This window comes from Gossypium hirsutum, chromosome A12 (assembly GCF_007990345.1).
Source record: "Gossypium hirsutum isolate 1008001.06 chromosome A12, Gossypium_hirsutum_v2.1, whole genome shotgun sequence".
Lineage (NCBI taxonomy): Eukaryota > Viridiplantae > Streptophyta > Magnoliopsida > Malvales > Malvaceae > Gossypium > Gossypium hirsutum.
In genome coordinates this window covers 108,497,901-108,513,666 of record NC_053435.1, presented here as the reverse complement: position 1 = coordinate 108,513,666, position 15,766 = coordinate 108,497,901, and the positions used below count along the sequence as shown (strand labels likewise).

The 15,766-nt window shown below is 30.8% G+C and overlaps 3 protein-coding genes across 8 annotated transcripts; 2 read left to right on the top strand and 1 right to left on the bottom strand.

Moving 5' to 3' along the window:
- Positions 1-1,409: 1,409 nt before the first annotated feature.
- On the top strand, positions 1,410-3,467 carry LOC107931045 (uncharacterized). The gene is made up of 4 exons (XM_041083818.1): positions 1,410-1,803; positions 1,897-2,079; positions 2,169-2,228; positions 3,083-3,467. Exons 1-4 carry the CDS (start codon positions 1,552-1,554, stop codon positions 3,368-3,370), a joined length of 783 nt encoding a protein of 260 aa, XP_040939752.1. The 5' UTR covers positions 1,410-1,551; the 3' UTR covers positions 3,371-3,467.
- On the bottom strand, positions 3,249-11,163 carry LOC107931043 (protein DETOXIFICATION 16). Of its 5 annotated transcripts, XM_016862819.2 has the most exons (8): positions 10,731-11,162; positions 6,193-6,737; positions 6,016-6,102; positions 5,878-5,934; positions 5,539-5,777; positions 4,492-4,610; positions 3,905-3,991; positions 3,249-3,515 (listed from the first exon to the last, which is right to left on the bottom strand). In XM_016862819.2, exons 1-8 carry the CDS (start codon positions 10,992-10,994, stop codon positions 3,486-3,488), a joined length of 1,428 nt encoding a protein of 475 aa, XP_016718308.1. In that variant the 5' UTR covers positions 10,995-11,162; the 3' UTR covers positions 3,249-3,485. The 5 variants fall into 5 exon arrangements, with proteins under 5 accessions (XP_016718308.1, XP_016718309.1, XP_040939751.1 ...); XM_016862820.2 differs by lacking the exon at positions 4,492-4,610 and having other exon boundaries at positions 10,731-11,163; XM_041083817.1 differs by lacking the exon at positions 3,905-3,991.
- Positions 7,635-10,117, top strand: LOC107931044 (cold-responsive protein kinase 1). 2 transcript variants are annotated; one of them, XM_016862824.2, is made up of 5 exons: positions 7,635-7,863; positions 8,670-8,854; positions 8,995-9,205; positions 9,283-9,520; positions 9,711-10,117. In XM_016862824.2, the coding sequence occupies exons 2-5, from the start codon at positions 8,786-8,788 to the stop codon at positions 10,000-10,002; spliced, it is 810 nt and encodes a 269-aa protein (XP_016718313.2). In that variant the 5' UTR covers positions 7,635-7,863; positions 8,670-8,785; the 3' UTR covers positions 10,003-10,117. The 2 variants fall into 2 exon arrangements, with proteins under 2 accessions (XP_016718313.2, XP_016718312.2); XM_016862823.2 differs by lacking the exon at positions 7,635-7,863 and adding an exon at positions 7,973-8,118 and having other exon boundaries at positions 8,670-8,898.
- Positions 11,164-15,766: the final 4,603 nt, after the last annotated feature.

Sequence of the window (15,766 nt, the reverse complement as noted above, 5' to 3'; positions counted from 1 at the left end):
GGGACACTAATGAAGAGGAAAGGGCTAAGGTACTAATCTTTATTCGAACATGCATATATTTCTCGTAATAATGTCTATATATCGCTTCATGATTGCAGGGTATAACTATCGAAGCCGGAAGAGCACATTTCGAGACCGCGACAACTCGGTTTACTATTTTGGATGCACCAGTAAAAACATTGCCTCTGAACTTACTGTTGTTACTATCAATTTATATTAGAAACTAAATATAATTTTGTATTGACTAACTAGGGTCACAAGGGTTGTATTCCGAATACGATCAACGGCGCTTCTCAAGCTCATATCGGTGCGCTGCTAAGTTGAATCAGTGTTTTTTTTCCTTTAATGCCTTACGCTGCTTGGACTGTAAGTTTTCTCTTGACTTAGGTGATATATGCTCGTAAAGGAGAAATCGAAACCGGTTACGAGAAGGGAGGGCAGACCGGTGAACATGTCATATTGGCAAAGACCTTAGGTGTGGCGAAGCTACTTGTAGTAGTTTATACGATGGACGACTGCTCCGTCAACTGGTCTAAACAAAGGTGGTTTTTTTTTTTCCAGGTTTTTGTGTTTCGAGTATGTATGTTAATGTTATTCATAGGGGTGTTCTTCCTCAGCTACGATGAAATTCAGTCAAAGATGACACCTTTTCTAAGGTCTAAAGGCTACAATGTCAAGAAAGGTGTTCGAACCATTGTCTTTTAGTTATGTAACATGTTTATAGTTGCACACGTCGGTCGGACTTGTTTCCATATCGGCACATATTGAGGCTTCTAACGGCGATACGATAGCATATAACTCTTGTCTTGAATTTGCAGATGTTCAGTTCCTACCAAAAGTTTTGGTATTTAATCTTTATATTTTAATTTAGTAATTTTTTTATACTTTTTAAAATTTAAAATTTCAATCCTCATCAAATAATAATTATTAAATTCAATAAATTAAATTTTGCTATTTCAAATATCATATATGTAATATCATGTCAACTTATTATTTTCACATATTACTCACTAAAAATTCAGTTAATAGATTAACGAGTGTTGTTTACATTAAGATTGAAATTTTAAAATTCGAAAAATATAGGAACTTAGAATGATCTAGTTGGATAATATAAACTAACTATACAATCATACACTTTTTTAATTGCTACTATTTTGGTGAGGACTAAAATTTCAAAATGCATAGGAACTAAAATTGACTAATTCGAAAAGTATGAGGATTAAAATTGATCAAAGTAAAGTGCATGGGTTAAATCAATGACTTTTGCAAAATACAATACTAATAGCATAATTTAACCATTCAAAATGTAAAAAATTGGAAATAATCCATTCATAATAGAAAGACTAAACCCAAAAAGGAAACGTAGCATAGGGACTTTTTATTGAATAAACATATGAATTTCGAGGGTGGATATGAAATTTAAGGGAAAAAAAGAAAAGAAAAGAAAAGCCAAATGGATGCATGAAAGCCTGAAAAAAAAAAAGAAAGAAAAATGGTAGCCTCTAATCCCAAAAGGAAGAAGACCCAAGAAACAAGCTTTCACCTCTCAAAATGGGCTCTCAAGCAATGTCACCATCCTTTTCCCTCTCCTCATTAAGCTGCCATTCATATCGTACTTCATCTTCCCCTCGTTTACTATCTCTAAAACCTTCCTTACAGCCACTCAAGCATCTCAATTCTTTTAATTACCACCCACACATCCCTTCTCTCACCTCCGCCAAATCCTTCAAATCAAGGACCCGAGCTACCCTCGATGAGAAAGAAAAGAACCCATCACTTATTCAAGAGCAGCAACCAGACCAAGTATCGGATTTTCAATTTAAAAAAAAAAAAGAAATTCAATTGCTTGTGGTGTGCGATAATGAATTGATGATTTTTTTTTATATATGATGATAGGAAGTGGAGAAGAGCGTTAAGGTTTTAAAAAACGCAGCGAAAACTAGGAAAGTCCCAGCTGAGGAAGTGCTTTCAGCTTTTTCTGTTATTGAAAAAGCTAAAATTGATCCATCGGCATTCCTTGAAACGCTTGGTGGATTGGATTCACCTGGTAGAACTTGGATGCTTATTTTTACTGCTGAGGTTTTCGTTTTGATTCACATAATTATTATTTATTTTGTTGTTGATTTTTATGCTAATGATATTAAGATTCTTTGATTTGGGTTTTGCAGAAAAAATTGAAAGGCGGCCGTTATTTCCCTCTTACGGCGGTTCAGAGGTTCGATGCTGCTGTAAGCTCATCAATATCCCTTTCTGTTTTTCTTTCAATATCACTTGAAGTTTTTGTTTTGCTGCTTAATTGGATAATACAATTTAGAGTAAGTAGAAGGATCAAATCAGGGGCCGGGGGCTGGCAGGATGCCCGGTCCCCTAAAATGGAAAAGTTTCCATTTAGTCCTCTTTATAATTTATAAAATTTTAATTTACTCATGATAAAATTGCACTTTGGCTCCCAAAAATTATAAAATTTTGATTTAATCCTTTAAACATTATACTTTCTTAATATATGATAAAAATTGCACTTTAACCCTTTATCATTTGATTTAATCTTTTAAAAATTTGCTTTAATCCATCAGATAAATGAAAAATTTTACCATTACTAATCTCAACTTAATTTTCATTAGCTTAATGAAGCATAATGTTTTATAAACAAGGGTCTCAAGATCTTTCTTTAGTAATGTGAGATTTGTGTAATTCATTTAAATACATAAAATTTCTAACAAACACATGGTTGGATTCGAGAATTAGGGAATGTGTAATTTTTTGATACAATGTTTACTTTTACACATAATCTTTTCTCGACCTTTAAATCATAGGAAAAGCATGTTTAAGTGTGCTCAAACTCACTTTTTTTTTACTTGCTGCGCAACTGAACTAAGGTTAATTAGGTGAAATTTGGAATTGATTTCAATGAAAATTGATGAAAAGATTATAATAAAGAAAGAAAGAAAGACTGCCTTGTGAATCTGCCTTTATGTGCTTTTTGATTGAAGGTGCTGCTTGTTGAATTTTCTTAAAGTTTTAGTTTACAATTATGGGTTCTTTTAGTGTTTAATTATGCTTTAATGGCCTTGACCTGTTTTAGGGAAGGAGGATTGAGAATGGTATATTTCTTGGACCAATTGGTTTCTTAACCTTTGAAGGAAAATTTTCATGGAAGAACAGAATATTATCCTTTATTTTCGAACGAATCCGGGTTAAAATTGGACTTTTCAACCCTCTGGAGATCGGTCTTGGCCAGAAAGATGATAGAGAACCAAACACCAAAGATCCTTTCTTTATCTGGTTTTACATTGACGAGGAAATCGCGGTTGCTCGAGGCAGAAGCGGAGGAACCGCGTTTTGGTGCCGGTGTACTCGTGTCACTACTTGATTAAATACACTACAAATTGTATTTCCTATTATGCAAAATATACATTCAACTCTGTTTCTTAAACTATAATATACAAAACATACTGTCCCAACTCTTACATGCAAGTATTCCATATTCAAAATACCCTTTCCATAGCCTTTTTTGCCTGAAAAAAAGAGAGGGAAAGATTGTAAATTTTGCAGAAAAGCAAATACATGGGTAAAAGTATCATTGAAGTCTTTGTATTAGGAGTGAGATTTTATGTTTTTCTCTACTAAAAAAACGTTAAATTAAAGAACAAACTAATTTTTTTGTAAAAAAATTCATCTAATTTTATCTTTAAAAATTAATTTTTATGCGTCAAACACACTGTGTCATTATCAGTTTATTCCATCATTCATATTATTTTTTGATAGAAAAAATTAATTTACTTTTTTAATTTAAAATATAATGATTAATTCATCCAATTTTTAACACATAAACTTCCATGTTACTTTTACCCAAGTCCATAGCGATGAAATAGAAGAAAAAAAAGGGAATGGATGTGCACTTTACTTCTTGCTCCAAGTTACTGCGAACTGTAATTATCAAAAGAAACAACATTTGACTGGTGAGTGCAGCTGTGATACCAAGCCAAAGCCCCTATAGAATGTAATGATGAAATGGTTAATTAGATTTAGAGTTTTTTAGGTAAAAGTATTATAAAGGTTTTTGTATTAAGAGTTAAATTATATTTCGTTTTCTCTACTTAAAAAATAGATAAATTATTCTTTATACATTAGATTAAAGAGTAAATTAGTCCTGTCGAAGTCTTCATCCATTTCTACTGTTAAAAGCGAGTCCTTATACGTCTAAATGAGATACACATGATACAATAATTGTATCTGTTTGATTATTTTGTCAGTCAAACTAGTTTTTAACTGTAGAAATTGATAAAATTTTTAACAGAAATGATCAATTTGCTTTTTGATCTAATATACAGAGATTAATTTACTCCTGATTTGTTTATTTTTTGAGTAAAGAGAATAAAATACAATCTGATTCATGGAGGAGGTCCTCCATGAACTTTTATCGAATTTTGACATACGTTTGGCACTAAGAATGAAGGTGGGGTAAGTGTGAATGAAGGAGATATTGTTTACCATGACACCAATATGGAAGACAAAGGCTAATACGATAGACAAAGGAATGCCAACAAGGTAATAAGATCCCAGGTTGATGTAGGCACCAATCTTCTGCCAACCACAGCCTCTAACAATGCCTAAATGTTTCATAAAATGTATTATTTTCAAACAGGTAGCTCAATAAATGAAAAAAAAAAAAACCAGAATATATATAAAGTTAATTGCACCTGAGCATCTCTAGACTACGATCCCAATTCTAAATTAGTCATTAAGCTTCAAAACTTTCTAATAGAGTAATTAGAGTATCAATATTGAACTAATAGGTTCTTTTCGTTAGCCTAATCATTAACTTGGTTGTAAAAGGAAAAAAAAAAGAAAAAGAAAAAGAGCAGTGCCTTGAATGGCTAGTTCTATTTTCAACACATTAGACACAGGCCGAAAGCAGAAAAAGATTAAGGGAGCAGAATTAAAATATAAAATGTTGGAGGGACAGAAGACAATTTTATCATTTTATAATTTTCTAAGGGATTTACATAGCAATTTTAACACCAGGGTCAAAGCCACCGCCTGCCCCACTGTTAAGGAATTGACTAAGTCAATATGAGTTAGTTTAAGTCAGTTCAAGTGAGCTTTATGTTTCTGTTGTCAGTAGTTACTAAGTCCAAGAGCATCATTCAAGAAGCAGGTTTTCTCTGTTCTGAGATTAGTTCATCTCATATTACTCTTGTATTCGCTTCAAGAACGTCTGTTTTACTGAGTTTTCAACACCCACAGATTCGCCCTAGTCAAACCAAAGTAATTTATACGATAGGGTACACACGTGTTTACAGTTTTGATCCATGTAAAAAGATTTGAGACTGATCTTAAATATGCTCTGAACTATTTAACACCCAAGTTGAATGCTAGGTTAATAGATAAAACCCTTAAGGACTTAATTGAAATATTTCAAAGTTTGAAGACCAATTTAAAATCTGGACCATAGATTGAGATCATCTAGTGCAATTAATATATACATATATATAGTAGATATTGATGATATATTTTCAAGGTTGTAAGAGAAAATACCTGAAAGAACACATTGGACTCCATCTATAATATTGGATGCAGCAAGAATTGGAACCATAGTTGAGACATATCTAATGACTGATGCATCATTGCTATAAGCATAGCCCAAGACGTTTCGCATCAACACCAGTGCCAATCCCACCAATATGCCTTGAGAGATCCCAAGGACCAGGACTACACGCACGGCCAACCGGGCCCCCTTAGGATCTTCGGCTCCTAACTCATTTGACACCCTTATGCTGCCATAACAAAAAAGCACCCCAAGGTGGGGAATGGGGATGTAGCGTGCCATTAGAAGATTTAAAATGCTAGTGATGTCGGGTTTCGGTTGTAGCTCACCTTGCAGCACTGCTGAGTCCGAAGGGTATCATCAAAATAATTGCAGTGGTATTAATGCTGTGAAACAACAAGAAGCATTTGACTTGACATCCAAAACTGGAACTTAATCGAGTAAATGAAAGAATGTATTGAACATACCAGATCGTAATCACCGAAGTTTCTAACTCCGGATTAGGCAAAAGACCCGAGAGAAACACCAGTATTTGAAATGACCATGATTCCAAGCTGTTCAATGTTCAAAAATATGTAAGATACAAAAAACTTAAAATGGTTCATTAGTGAATTTGATGTGATATATAGTGTGGTTAAACTTACCAAACCATTACAGCTGAAGGAACAGCTAGTCTAAGGAAAGGCAAAACCTCATACAGGGACTCATTTGAAAAGCCAGTCCAAGTTTGTACACAAGAAGGAGAGAATTTAATGTAAAATGCTAACATCAACACATTGATCCAATACGAAATGGAACCGGCAAGAGCAGCGCCTTTGTTCCCCAAGCTGAGTTTAAACACTAGAATCCAACATAGGAAAATGTGTATCAAAGTTGTGATTCCGGAACTTAACACCATTGGGAATATGTTGTTTTGTGTTCTTAGGAATCTTAAAAGGCATTGAAGAATGGCGTAAGCGAACAGGGTCGGGATCATGTAACAAGCATATACGCCAGCTGCTCGAGAAATTTCGGGGTCTTGGCCTACGGCAGATAGGATGGAACCAGTGTTGGCTACGATGATAGCTAAGGGAATGGTAATGAGTGAAAGAATCAGCATGGCTCGTTGGGTGTGGGTGCCTAGCATATGGTATTGCTTTGCTCCATATGACTGGCCACAAAGGGTCTCTAATGCTGTTGACATTCCCATCTGCTCCATTAGAAGAAAAATCAGTTCAAAACGTTAGTAGTAGGAGTAAGTAGAAGTATTTATGAGTCAGGCTAGTTCGGATTGAAATTCGGTTTTAAAAAGTTTTCATTTGAGCTTGAGCTTAACCCACATAAGTTTGTTCAAATAGCTCATTTTAATGTTCAATATATATATTTTACATTTTTTATTATTTTATGCATTAAAACGAATGAGGTCAAGCCTACCAAGGGTTGATCAGACGGGGCGGACTACTCAACCTGTAAATACTTCAAATTAGTGATATTCAATTTTAAAACAAGGAAAATTTGTGCATGATTTTCATGCACTATTAGTGAATAACAATAAAACATCTTAAAAAAATTAAAAATAAATACTAATAACTTTAATTAAACATAATTAAATATTAATATAATTATTACAATTTTTTTTCTAATTTTGCATTTAGAGTTGATATAAAGTTTCGAGTTACCAAATTTAATTTAGGATTTATATTCAAATAAAATTATTAGTATTTATTTATAAATTCTCTACAATTTTTAATTTCTATTTTTAATTTCATTAGTGATGAGGAATCACATACTTTGTTGTTCACTACCGGTGCATATGACCTATGGTGCATCAATATTCGTACTTAAACAAATTGTTTAGAACAAATATTGTTTGGTTAATTATAGTTTTAGCCCCTCTACTATGTTAGAAGTTTAAGATTTAGTCTATCTATTTTAATTTGACACAATCTGATCCTTTACTTTTATAGTGGTTTTAGTATGTATGAAATAATAACACCCTTAGTTGCTTCAATTAAATTGATGATGGAGACTTTTTTATTATTATTCGATCACATAAGAAGAGTTATAATAATAAATCCTAGCCATCATATCCAACTAATAATAAGGGTCTATTTGATTGTGGAATTTGGTTTTCCGGAAATTGTTTTCCGAATTTTTCGGCGTTTGTTTGGTGGAAAATGAATTCCACAAAACCTTTTACAAACACGGGTAAAATCACTTCCTTAGTTTTGGAAAACGTCTTACCGATTTTCCTACCGTAAGACATTTTCCATTCCCTTCTCTACACTCTCATCGCCTTAGCTTCAAAATTTTCTTTGCAGACTTTCTTTAGAAAGGTATGTTTTCTATTTCCACTTTCATTTCTACACATTTTCTGTGGCTTGTAATTTTTTAGACTGTTGTGAAGGAGGAAAATGAGAGACTGTTTCTGGAAATTTTTGGGATGGAGGAGTTGGAAAGATTTCGAATTTTCTCTGTATTTTAATAATGAAAAATCTTTCCAATTCCTCCCATTCCACTGATTTCCAGCACTTCCTCTCCATTTTCTTACCTTTCTTCAATCCTTTTTGTTTCATCATTTCCTGCAGTTTGTAAGTGAAATCGATAAACCTTACCTAATTTTTTTACTCTTCTGTTTCATCATTTCGGACGTTAGCACTATATTTGTATCGCTACATACTCCTCCAACCAATCTTTATATCTCAATCTTAATTAAGTATGAAAATATTCTCTTTGTTTGTTTCTTACGAATTACTTGATTTTTTGCTATTCTTGACAACGAGTACCAGTCTCTGAAATCAAATTCCTTTGATTTCAGCTTTCGCTATTCTTGCCTGTTATGTGTTTGTCATAAGTTCTCAACTAGGAGACTATAAAAAGCTACTTCAAAATGCCGATTCTCACCCTCAAAACCATATTAAAACACCAAAATCCGTGTCGGGTCATTGGTAGTCAATTCAAAACATCTTCTGTCCAGTATGTAGCTTCAAAACATTTTCAGTAATGTAACCATTCCTAAGTATTTATCTCAAACGGTTCCTTGTTTTTGTTTCTGTTTCAGACACATGGTATTGTCAACTATTTCTCTTATAATTTTGTGATCTCATTCGATTCCATATTTGTTATATCTGTGCATGGCCAGAGTTCACCAACGAGAATGTAAAGCTTTTTACTTACAATTCATTGAGATCAGCGACATCAGATTTCCATCCATCAAACAGAATCGGTGCAGGTGGTTTCGGAGTTGTCTACAGGGTAATGAAAGCTCTCCGACCGTTCTTTTGGAACAGAGCATCCATGTCTTCTGGGCTCTTTGGCATGTATTATGTATATGTCTGCTTTTGTGTGTGTGTGTGCGAGGGAGAGAGCAGGTTTTCTAGTTTTCATATGGCACGCCTATACTAGTGTCTATCAACTTTAGAATTAGTTGGGAAACACTAACAAAATTTTACTGTTATTGTTTGCAGGGAGTTTTGAGGGATGGTACTCAAGTAGCCATCAAGAAACTGTTTACAGAGTCTAAGCAAGGATCTAATGAATTCCTGACAGAGATCAATATGATATCAAACATACGACACACCAACCTTGTTGAACTAATCGGTTATTGTGTTGAAGACAGCCATCGGGCCTTGGTCTACGATTATCTGGAGAATAACAGCCTTGCCAGTGTTTTACTTGGTAAATACATCAGTCCAAGCTCATTGAACTCCTAATTCTAATTGAGGTATACTGATGTCCAGAAATCCTAATTTCAGGTTCAAGAAGTAAACATATTGCTTTGGATTGGCCAACAAGAGCTGCTGTTTGCTTAGGTACAACTTCTGCTATTGCGTTTCTTCACTATGAAGCTGTACCGCATATTGTCCACAGGGATATTAAAGCTAGTAATATACTCCTGGATGGAAATTTTCATCCTAAAATTGGGGATTTCGGGCTAGCTAAGCTTTTCCCGGACAATGTCACTCATGTCAGTACTCGAGTAGCAGGAGCATTGTAAGCATCATTTTCATTGCATCTCATCCTTAGTCAGCTGCCTAGGCTGTTTAACTATTTCAATATTTCATTGATGTTTTTTAAGGACTTTTGAAGGAGTCATCCACTGGCGATTGTGTTTTGTTCTTTACCTTTGCTTAATCCTTGTGTTTCTATTTGCATCTCAGTTATGATATTGTATTTTGTCTAGTGGATATTTGGCACTAGAGTATGCGCTTTTAGGACAACTAACCAAGAAGGCAGATGTGTACAGCTTTGGGGTGCTTCTGCTTGAAATAATAAGTGGTAAAAGTAGTAGTAAGGCAGCATTTGGAGTGGAGTTCATGCTTCTTGTGATGTCGATGGAGGAAGAAGGATTTGATGATGACTTCTTGTGTTCTGTGTGTGATTATCTAGGGAGTCATGAATCAGAGGCCAAAATGTTTTTAGTTAAAAGTAAGAAGCATAGAAAAATTTGGCTTCAAAAATTTTCTCAGGGTTGAAGATATTGATACTTTTATGTGGTGTAATATTATGCACTTCGACAATGTTGTTACTATGTGGTGTACTACTAATTATGTATTTGGATAATATTATTTCTAGTACTCATTATGGTTTCGAAGCAATTTATAATTATTCAATATTCTTACTAGTACTCATTGTGGATAATATTTTTCCAATTTATAACGATCAATATTGTAGCTTATTATTGAGTATTATTATAAATAAATCATTGCAATATATGTAAAAACAATTTAAAATATAAAAATTTATTAATATATATTAATATATGTAAAAAACAACTTTTCCGGAAAATATTTTCAGGAAATCTGTCAAACAGCAGAAAATATTTTACACAGATTCAATCAAACACCAGAAAATATTTTCCTGTAAGTCATTTTACAGAAAAGTAAAACATTTTCCAGAAATCATTTTACGGAAAATATTTTACTGCCAATCATACACACCCTAAATTCACATATCTTGGTAATGCTTAAACCTATCTTTTAAAAAGATTCCACACAATCACTTTAATTAATGGCAACAGCAGACAAAATTAGCAATTTAGATCTACTAGTAAGTGACTAATTTATGCAAATTAGAGCAGCTACATCCAAAATTTTACCATAATAAAAGGACTGAACCATAAATAGATCAATTTTCTTGCTTTGCTGATTCCAAGATTTAAAAAAAAAAAAAAAAGCTAAGAGAAAAGAGAAACCGATCTCACCAGCAAGTTAAACGCTAACACAGCAGCAAAAGAAGTAGCCAGTGAAGCAGAAGCAAGAGCTAATGCACCCAAATGACCCACAAACATAACAGAGATCAATTGCAAGCAATACAGCAACAAGCTTTCACATATTAATGGAGCTGCCAGCCATAGCTGTTTTTTCACTTCTTCGATAATCTCTTCCTTTCCTAGATCTTTCTCTTTGCTATCTTCTAAAGGTGAAATAAAACTGATCAGTGACCGTTCATCTTCTCTAGGTTCCATTGTATTTCTTTTTTCACAAGAAACATGATGGATTATATTGATATATGCAAGTTTATTAGTACAGGTGTAAGACACTAAGACTGTAGGCAAACTGTTCGACCTTTTGTCTCTCTGCTTTTGAACTTTCAAACTGTAAAGTTTTCCACGAAGATGTTGATGTGCGGCACTAAGTGGTGCATTCAATCTTAGATATTTTATTAAAGATAAATGTTACATCATTTGTAATTTGCTGATTGCTAATGTTGTTATTTATGTTACTAGTAAATATATATATACGAGGAATTACACTGATAAATAATAGGAAAGAAATAGACAAATGGGCATATAATGAGATTAGACACCCACATATTATAATTGCATACGATAAGAATCGAACTAAGCTCATATATGTATTTATTTATTTTACAATAAGAGTTTAATCCTGTTTAAATCGAGAATAGTATTCAGGTAAAGTCTTCTCAATAATATTAATTTTAAAATTTTAACTCAATTCAAATATTTGGGTCAATTTAGTCTTTATATTCTAACTTGATCAATTTTAATCTCTATGTTTTTTGAAATTTAAAAATTTAATCATAACCCAAACAATATTAGTTAAATTCGTTAGGTTAAATTCTACTATTAGTCATATAGTCATATACTATGAGTAAGTTTTTTATTAGTCTATGTTCTCCAATTTGATCAATTCTAATCCCTATACTTCTAAAAATTTGAAATTTCAATTCAATAGCCATTGATTGAATCCGATAACTAAAATGACATTGTTTTTTTTTTTGTAAGTATTACATGAAAATAGTAAACTGACATGATAATGCACATGTAATGATATGTTTATCGCATAAATTTTGAAAATAATATAATTTGACTAAATAGATTTAATGACTGTCATTTGGATTAAGACTGAAATTTTAAATTTCAAGAAGTACAAAACTAAAAATAATTAAATTAGAATAAACATTTAAATTTATAATTTATGTATAATATATGGATTAATAACAAAATTTGACCCATAAAGAAATTGGAACTGGACTCTTTATTTATTTATTCTTTTAAATGTTTGGGTTTAGTTTCATTTTAACTCAATAACCTAACCCAGCTTAAGTTTCTTTTTTCAACCCATCTCTTTCAGCCTTTTTTTTTTTTTTGGTTTTCCTTTTAATTTTTGCTTGTAATTAGTTGAATGGAAAATCATTTTTCATGGTAATAATAAAAGAATTATTCATATAATTAGGAAAGTACCTTCTCTAAATGTTGTCTTCATTCTTAATTGTAATTATCAAGAAAATATAACATATAATTACATGATAAAATTACACTTAACCACCCAATAGTGAAAAAAAAATCTATTTAGCTCCTTCAAAATTATAAAATTATAAGTTAATAATAATGGTAAAATTACATGTTAAACTTTCAAAATTGTATAATTTCATCCCTTTCAACTCATCAAATTAACATAGAAGGAGTAAATCTTTAAATTGAGCGTAGTTGAAGAACAAAAATCTATAATTTGACATTCATTTTTGCAAGGGTTAAAAACTAGTTAATAATGTTATGGTTGTGTAAATTTAAATTTGGTCAAATTTTACTATTTGCCCTTGTACTCTAATTTGTCAATTTGAATCCTTATATGTTTTAAATTGGTCAATTTTAGTAATTGTACTTTTGAATTTTGAAATTTCATTTTTGATTCAAACAGCAGCATTTAAATTTGCTTAGTAAAATTTTGTTATTACTCCCATACTACGTGTTAAGTTATAGATTAGCCCACATACTTGAATTGGATCGTTCTTAATCCATACTTTTCGAATTTCAAAATTTCAGTCTTGCCGCAAAAGTTAGCCATTAAATTCATCAATTATTTTTTTTAAATAATATGTAAAAATAACAAGATGACATGACATTACGCTACACATATAATAATATATTTATCATATCAAATATTGAAAATAGTAAAACTTGATAAACTTAGCAACTATCGTTTGGTTAGATAAATATAAAGACAAAAAATAAAATAAAAATTAAAGAGTACACTTTCATTAAATTACGTGGGTTTCGTAATAATGTTTTGGTTGTTGGATATATCTAATTTTAGTATTGCTTTTTTCTAAATATATATATAGCTTAAAGACTTATGTTATTACGTTATGTTTCCTTTCCTTGATTGTAAGTTTGCACATCAAAAGAAGGGTTTAAAGCAATGATGTGGTCAAAGTCGGTAGGCAATTGCATGAAAACTATTCCTATATGACATTACACAAAATTCCAAAGCATATTAATTTGGTGGCCATTAATTTACTCTCATGTAATATTTCCAACACATAATGTGCAAAGAATAAAGAGTCTCTCATAAAACACCACCACTCATATCTCCTTTCAAATTGCTAGAGCCATCCACATTATTTTGTTATAAAAAAATCCAAAACTTCAAACACATGAATATTCTATCAAAACACAATATATTAAACAAGGTGAAGACCAAAAATATTTTAGGAGGGGCGAAATTTTAATTTTAATTTTAATTTTTATAATAATAAAAATATAATTTCACTATTCGAAGTTTGAAATAGCCTATATCTTTATAATTTTTAAAAGATTAAATTAAAATTTTATCATTTTTCGGAGGGTCATATTGAAATTTTATTTTCACTAATTTAAAATTTTTAAAAATTTAAAAGATCTAAATGGAAAATTTTCCATTTAAATATCAACCCCTTTGATTACGCCCCTAGAATTAAATATCAACTTAGATTTTGAAGTGATTATCTAAAACAAGTAACTTATAGTCATAAAAAAAAATCAACTCAGATTTTGAAGTGATTATCTAAAATATGTACCTTATAGTCATAAAAAAATAGGCTTTTTTTAAAAAAAAAATTATTAGTAAATTGGTTATTCAATTACACTTAATTAATTTTTTTGGGTTAAAAATAGTTCTTAAATTATCAATTGTGTCTTATTTTATTCAAAAAGTATATGGTATTCAATAAAAAGCATGTCACATGTCATTTTTTTTGTCGGAACCAAGGTTAAATGGTCAATTCTCTCTAAAGAAATAAATGGCCAATCACGAAATGTGCTTTATTTTTATGAGTAAGAATCGAACCTCCAATTACATTATTAAGAGACGGGATAAGTAACTATCATACCACATCTCATGATTACGTGTCATGTTCTTATTATTTGGTATTGTTTATGGGTAAATTAAGACAAAATTTATAATTTAAGTCAACTTTTGAATAAAACCAAACATTTATTGAATATAATGGACCTCGCCATGATTGTACTAGTAATGATAATTTATATTGTTATCCATATTCCACGAAAAGAAAGAAAAAAAAAATCTAGGTCTACATGAACAAAGCTTTTAATATGCTAAAAATGAGTGGTCACACAATTTGGATGTGACTATTAAGATGTGGTACCAGGGGCATAGCTAAAGGATTGGCAGTAGCTCAACCCCTAAAATGGAAAATTATTCATTTAAGTCTTTTAAAAAATTTAAAATTTTAAAATAATAAAGGTAAAATTGTATTTTGACTCCCTAAAAATGATAAATATTTAATTTAATCATTTAAAAGTTATATATATAAGCTATTAAAAATTACAATTTATTTGACCGCTAAAAAGATTTCATAACTTCGCCCTTATGTGATACTGTTGAGATTATAACACGAAACATTTGTATAATTCCCTCAAAATAAGGAAAATAAATCTGTTTTGGTGATAATGTAAAAAGTTATAATTTTTTTTCTAGCCCTAATTTTATTTCTTTTGCATTATTAATAAATTGATTTTCAATAAAAGTGATATTTAAATTTTTAATTTTTTTCATTTAATTCTATTACAAATCACGTCCAATAAGTATGTCGTATGCTGTGTTTTTATAGATTGATTTTATTTTTTTTGATAAATTAATACAAAATTAATAGTTTAGATATTATTTTTAGGACTAATAAGAGAATTAGTACATAACTTGACAATTTATTTATTTAAACAAATATACTTTAAAAGAAAAAAAAATTATAAATATGTGGTTATAATTATGTTGTCATTAATTCTTTAATAACACTTATAAATTATCACTAATTTTTTATTAACAACTTCGTTACCCTAAAGCACTTTTAATAAAATTTAAGCACTAATCCTTCCCTGATTAACTTCTCTATTTGTTAAAATAAGTGTCGGGTGTGATGTACTTTCAAAAGGAGGATTTAAGTTGGAATTGTAAAAATGAGGTTATTGAAAAGGATAATTATGAATTTTGGAAAAAAGTTTTCCGTGAATTGTAAAATTAATATAGAGAATACCTTGGCTATCAGGGGCGGCGTCAAGAGACTGGCAGGGGCTCGCCCATAAAATAAAAATTTTTACTTTTGACCCTTTAAAATTTATAAGATTTTAATTTAAAAAATGATAATTTTAATTACATTTTAACTACTCTGAAATGATAAAATTTTTATTTAATCTTTTAAAAATTGTAAAGATATAAATTATTAAAATTATAAAATTACATTTTAATTTTTATAAAAATATAAAACTTGATTTTGACCTCCTAAATAAAATTTCAGACTTCACTCTTGTTATAAATTTTGACTTACTGGCAAAATTTTGAAAAATATATGAATTTTGACTTAAATGAGACTTAGGTTATCTTAAAACCTTAATGATTGGAGTCCAAATATTATCGTATATAAATTTTATTCAAATTAATTTTTATTTAGGTGGAAATATATTTCGATTTAGCGTGAGTTGGACGCCAGTGGGGCTGCTTG